Source organism: Aplysia californica, unplaced genomic scaffold, assembly GCF_000002075.1.
Source record: "Aplysia californica isolate F4 #8 unplaced genomic scaffold, AplCal3.0 scaffold00099, whole genome shotgun sequence".
NCBI lineage: Eukaryota > Metazoa > Mollusca > Gastropoda > Aplysiida > Aplysiidae > Aplysia > Aplysia californica.
In genome coordinates, this window is record NW_004797369.1 from 192244 (window position 1) to 198901 (window position 6658).

General features: G+C 42.8%; 1 protein-coding gene across 2 annotated transcripts in view; it reads right to left on the reverse strand.

Annotated features, from left to right (window-relative positions):
* The window catches only part of LOC101852614 (heme transporter hrg1-A), a 15570-nt gene extending 9209 nt beyond the window's left edge, over window positions 1–6361 (reverse strand). The window contains exons 1-3 of one of the 2 annotated variants that reach the window (XM_005095256.3): window positions 5786–6361; window positions 1287–1454; window positions 353–502 (exon numbers count right to left, since the gene is read on the reverse strand). In XM_005095256.3, the coding sequence (XP_005095313.1) occupies window positions 353–502; window positions 1287–1454; window positions 5786–5942 (475 nt within the window). In that variant the 5' untranslated portion in view covers window positions 5943–6361. Of the gene's footprint in view, window positions 1–6; window positions 503–1286; window positions 1455–5785 lie in introns of those variants that run through there. The other variant, XM_005095255.3, reaches the window with a different exon arrangement.
* Window positions 6362–6658: the final 297 nt, after the last annotated feature.

A 6658-nucleotide genomic window follows, 5' to 3' on the forward strand; every position in this document is an offset into this window, starting at 1 on the left:
AGAAGAAGAAGAAGAAGAAGAAGAAAAAGAAGAAGAAGAAGAAGAAGAAGAAGAAGAAGAAGAAGAAGAAGAACAAACATAATAATAACAAACATATCAAGTCCTGGCTCAGTCAGTTGAGCCTACTCCCACCAACAGTCAGCCGTTAACATTTTGCCGTCACATCTCGTCGACCGGCAAGAATGCCGAACTTCTGCACTTGTCACAAAAACGCCGATCAGCCATGTTTTTACCACCAAGTTTCTCTGGATTTCCCCCAAAGTGCTTGTTGTGATGGCTAGGGTTTTTACTATATTATGAGCCTTGTGATGGTAAAGTGGCTAATGAATGGACTGATAGAACGAGTGTTTACCAACGACGTCCTCCCCCTGGATCATTCGGTCCGCGTCTCCGTAGGAGCGGAGGAACGACCTGGAGTAGATCAGCAGCCAGAAGCCCCACTTCCAGGTCATGAAGCACCAGACGCACGTCAGGTAGTAGCCCGGCCCGTACACAATCAGGTCTGGGGGGGGGGGGAGAAACACATGTTATATATATATACAATTTTTTGTTGTTAGTTTTTTAGGTAAGTGTTTTACGGTGCTCGCAACTGCATAAGGTCATAATATGAGCGTGCGGGACATACCAAACATTTTCAGCTGGTAAGAAATTTTTAACCCTTGCCCGCGTGGCAGCCGAAGCCTACTCTTATCAATTTTGGACCACCAAGGGATCTTTAACGTGCGCAACTTGCATACTGGACCTCCAAGATTTTTCGCCCTTGTCCGAGAAGGCTAGGTGTAGATCTTTCCTACCATAAGATCAGGGGTGTGGCTGAAAGACAGCAGTAAGAAGGGGCCAAGGAAAAGCAGTAAAAAGGCTGCAGAAAGAGTCAGGAGCCCAGAGGAGAAGGCAAAAGAGGTGAGGGGGTGGGGGCAGAAAGTGGAGACGAAAGCAGACAACAGAACATTGCTAGAGAGAAGGAAAGGAGGTGAAAGGAGACAATTTTAGTGAAGAAAAATTTCTTTCGCTATCCGGATTTGAACCCGGGACCTATTGAATGAGAGGCGAACAACTTAACCTTCAGGCCACAAGAGCCCCCCCATATACGTTAATACATTTTTTAAAAAATATATATAGTCACATATATATTTATATTATTGTTGACCAGCTATTGTACTCATCCCAAACTTTTGAAATTCTTTCCCTTCAAGTTGCTTAATGTAGACCTACCAATGGCACCCTCTCACCACCCGCAGGTTTCTTGCACAGACACAAAAAAAACTGATCATAAATGAGAGACTGACCTTGATTGTTTGTGATCGCCAGAACGAGGTATGTCACGAACCCACAGACACCAGCGAGCTGTATGAAACATCCTGCCAGCATAAACCCCTTCAGACGTCGCGGGTTCGAGTCCCACATATGTTTGATGTACGCGATGGTGACTCCGAGAGCAACTGCAGCTGCAATACCTGGGAGAATAATAAGTTTGGAAAAATGGTGACTTACTTACTTAACCCTATCCGTACGTCGTGTTTTACTACTGCATCCATACGATGTGGGGAACTCTGTGCCACCACTTAACCCTATCCGTACATCGTGTTTTACTACTGCATCCATACGATGTGGGGAACTCTGTGGCACCACTTTCCAAAAAGGAAATTTACCCATTAATCCGACCCATATGCTTTGCATCTATAGCAGTCTGTCAAAATGAATTTTTGAGAAATACTGAAAGTTTCAAAGAGAACTTCGCACTAGAAGTATTCTAAAATGTGAAGAATACAACCCCAGGGGTGCAAAATGATGCCACTTTTATTCACTCTTTCTGTACAAAGTTATTCTGAATGAAAAAACGTTGACAGGAAAAATGAGCACACCATCAACATGTATGCTAGAGGCATCTGTGGCTTAGTGTTTTGGCTATCAGACTCTGAACCATAAGATCGTGTGTTCAAATCTCGTCAAAGGTCAGATTTTTTGTCCTTGGAAAAAGTCCCTTTACTTAAAACACAAATTTTCCTCACTCCTTCTGGTAGGAATGGGTGCCCGGCTATAGACTAAATCCACCCAAAAACAAGCAAAAAGTATTTCCAAAATACCCCCCGACAAACAGGAGGCATTTTATTTCACATTGAGAGTTGACGAGAAAACAGAACTCAAGATTACATTCATAAATGTGGTATATTCCAAGAAAATAAAACACGTAGTAAAGGTTTAACTTTAGAATCAATCCCCCAAGAAACACAAATGACCAAAATTCGTATCCCGTCTGTTACAACAGTCCACTCAAACCCTGAATCTTCTAAACCTTATCATGCCTTTATGCAGACCAGGCACCTGTTGATGGCCTTTTAATTTTATTAACTATGACTATACTGACTGGGTTAAACGGGGCGCCCACTGTGGGTCGGGTCGGGTAGGGGGCAATCACCCCACTCATTGCCGGAAAACAAACGCGTTTGTTTTTGAGGCGACGAGCCGGGCGCTATCGGCTTGTGCCGCGATACTCGCTTTGCGCCCTCAATCTGGCTAGCAAACCGACCCGACCAGACCCAATCCCCCAATGGGCACCCTGTATTACAGTGCCAAAATGGTTGCTCTTTCCCCTCCATAAGAGCAAAATCTGGATGGCCCCAACTCCATTCGATTAAATCTAATTAGCAGTGTGCAGTGCACTGACATCTCATACCAAGATCACGTTTCAAATGCTGAGGTACGAAAGAGAATCACCAACGCAGTGAGGCAGTATGAAGATCTACTGACCACAGCGAAGAGATGAAAATTAAAATGGTATGGGCGTGTAGCAAGATCCACAGGACTTGCCAAAACAATCCTGTAAGGAACCGTACAAGGAAAGAGAAAGAGAGGAAGGCAGAGAAGGAGATGGGAGGACAACATAACAGAGTGGACAGGAAAGACGATGGGTGACAATCTAAGGAAAGCAGAGGACAAAAACAGACGGCAAGAGCTGGTTTTCAGATGCAGTGCTGCCCCCACGGTTGCCCCAACCACGGGATAGAAGAAAAAGAAGAAATGCACTAATTAAATGTCAATCGCGTAGACAGAAAGTCATCATGGATAGAAGAAGAAGAAGAAATGCACTAATTAAATGTCAATCGCGTAGACAGAAAGTCATCATGGATAGAAGAAGAAGAAGAAATGCACTAATTAAATGTCAATCGCGTAGACAGAAAGTCATAAAAAAATAGAGGTAAAAAGTTACCAGATCCAATCTTAAGAGATTATTTCCCCCCCCCCCCCTCAATCTTCAAGTAGGAAATAAAAATGTTGTGTGAAAGATTCATTCACGACCTTGTTATCTCTCAAGCAGCAACATTCCCTGTTGTCTTTTTTAGATATGACCTTTGTGAGGTATTGTGGTGAAATCAGGCGTTGGCCAAAATAACGAAATAGTAGAAACTGATCTTTTTTGAGCTTTTGAGCAATTTTATTGAATTTTATTTTTGGGCTCAGCACCTTTTATTTCATTTGAAAACAGATTCCAGCAGATTTTACTGAAAAGCGTTGATCAAAGGCATTTTTTTAAAAAGTAAAATTTTGCAGTTTAGTTTCCAAGACACTACAGCTTTGGCAAACATTGGCGGTCGTTTTCGTGGCAGGTTTACCTCTGACATCAAACGGTGCCCACCTACTCCTACTTCAATTGCACTTTATTATATCTCCGCTTCTGTTTGAGATAGATAGATGAGTTTTATCATCAAAAGTGAGAGCAAGGCAAATATGAACAAGCTTTACAATGGTTAAAAAATCCACATGCCTAAAAATTGACGAGCGCCTGATCCCAACGCGTCGTGACACCAATCACACAGTAAAGTAATAAAATATCAGGGGTAAAAAATAATCAGGTCCAATCTAACACTTTGCAGTCACGCAGCCAGCAGTACAAAATACCCCATCTGATCACCCAGCCAGGAGAGCGACTACAACAGACTTCACGGGCCTGGCGCAGAACTGCACCAGGTGACTGGAACGGATAATTTTCATCGCCGCATCATTGCACCAAGTCGTCCAAGTGACTGCAAAGTGTTATTTTAATAAAGAGACTTTTTCCCCTCAACCTAATTAGTAGAAGAAAAAAAACGTTGAGTGAAAGACTCCGTCATGACCTCGAATAATAAAATTTAATTATCTTTCAAACTGCTATACATTCCCTGCTGTTGTCTATAAAATATTTTTCATCAGTTCCTGTAGTGCAGTATAGTATTATCACACAGGGGAAGGTTGACAAAATTGTAGTTAAACAACTAGGACACCCTGATAACCCACAATCTCAATAAATGTCGACCAAAAACAGCGTACACATGTCCTAGGCCGGCATGAGAAGACATCCATCCAGATAACACCATGTCTCATGACCTGGTTAACTATAGTTGAACCTGCCTAAACGGAAACCTGTATAAAACGGAAACCTGTCTTAACGGAATCTTCCCGCTCCCCCCTTGATATAGTCCTCTTTAACTACCTGTATAAAACAGAACCTGTCCAACGCGGAAACAGAAAGAAAAATCTGCTCCCTTCCGAGGGTTTCACCTGTCTAAGACGGAAAATGCTTCGCCCGCTCAGCCCTGATTTGAAACAAAACTCGCAAGTTTGGTTCCGCTGGCTCTAAACTAACGCTATGTTCATGCGGCTGGCCGAGGAAGAGGAATAGGGGTCACAGAATTCTGTGGTAGGGGTACAATTTGGGGGTAGATGTTACCCAAGGAGTTTAGAACTACTTTTAATCTCCTTGATGTTACCCCATCATGTGAGCCCTGAGCGATGCAGATGGTCAGTGTAGTGTGGGTGTGAAATCTCACGACTGCCCGTGAGAATGCTTGAGTAGCGAGCCCCTACGGAAACTTTCCTGGTCCCAAAAGCCAGAGGTGTGAAATTAGATTGACCAATGCCTACCGCCCTAATCGTACGGCCAGCCGAGAAAAGAGTTCCTTGAATCGTTGTTACAATGATGGCAGTAAGGGGTGGCATTGGTGGGTGGGGCTATGGGTGGAAGCAAAGGAGATGTTCAAACGTTTGTTTTTAATAGGTCAAACAGTGGTCCTATGAAAGGCAAGCACTGGTGGTAGTTGAATAAAAGTAAGATTGACGCATGTCATTATCAGACAGGATAGCAAATGAGAGGTGTGAAGTTTTGACCGCTGCTTGCCGATCGGACAAGCGATCCTTGATCCCGCCGGCTGGGCCTTTGAACCCCCCCACACCCACCCCAATCTGCACCTAAATTCCCCTGTCTAAGACGGAATTTTTTTCTGGCTCCCTTGCGATTCCGCCTTTTACACAGGTTCGACTGTATACTGTGTACACATACAGAGAAGAAAATTTACCAAGCAGCTTCCTCTATAGATCTATATAGAGGCTAGATCTATGGAGTCTTGATATTATTGATATTAATTAGACAAATTAATTCGATGTGGAAATGGCAATGAGGAGGGGAAGGACATTTAATTTTAAAAGGTAGAGCATGGAAGTTTGGAAGAGGAGCTGAAGTGAAATAGGGGATGACAGTCTGAAAATTTGTTCTTGGTGAAATTTAAAAAAAGAAAAGATTTTTCCCTATTTCACCTGCCTTTCACAGGTCAGCGCTATCTATGCACTTGCACCAGACTGCCCACCCTAGCTGTCCAACGAAGGTCCTCAACTAGATTGTATAAAACTTGTCAAGAAAGAACTTTTAGACTAGAATCAGCGGGAGAAGGACTGCAATTAAAATTAGAATCTAGATCTAGATCTAGGCGTACAGTAAAGCGTGTAAAGTAAAGACAAGTAAAGTAAAGCTTACCCGAGGTCAACCCCCATAAAGCTACGTTGTAATTGTGGTAGTGTGCACCGAACACAGCACAGATAGACAAACCGACGAAGACGCCGATGGTACTGAACACAATCCTTGATTTGATAGCACAACTGGATATTTGTCTCACTTCTATATAATCTTCCATTTTGATGGAAAAGACTTCACTAGGTTTGTCGTACTACTAATTGGTTGCCTGCCAGCTCGAGACACTCGTACGCAAGTTGCAGATCCAGCAGAGCTACTATCGACTATCGACTATCGACTAAACGTAGTGTGTAGTTTGGCGTAGCCTACGGGGGTCACTGTGGGTAACCTAATCTAACCTTTGACACAAAAACACACCACACACATGACCATTGATGACATCGATAGCATTCCCAGATTGCCTTCAGATTTCCCGCAAGCAGTAGGCCCAAGAACTAGCTTTAGTTAGAGTTTTTTTTTGTGTGTGTGTGTGTGCGTCAAAGAAATGGTGCGTGTTGATGACTTTTGAATCATAATTATTCAATTAAATTAATTTATTTACGTGTATTTTGTTTGAGCTTGTGGGTGCTTCAGTTCTTCACTGATCCGTTTTGCAAAAAAAAATAATCTTTTTCTCGTATGTTGGAAGAGGAAGGGGGAAAAAAGCTACGACTAGGACTGGTGCTGTTCGGTCACACCACCACTCAGCCAAAACAATTTAACAGGAATTAATTATTATTGATTGCACTGATTACGTAAATCGGAATTGTTATTGGTTGGTTGATCGTGTTATTTTTCAAATAAAACGAGGAGACAAATTGCGCAAAAACAGACAGATATAATTTAGAAATCACGAGAGATCGAGAGAGAGAGAGAGAGAGAGAGAGAGAGAGAGAG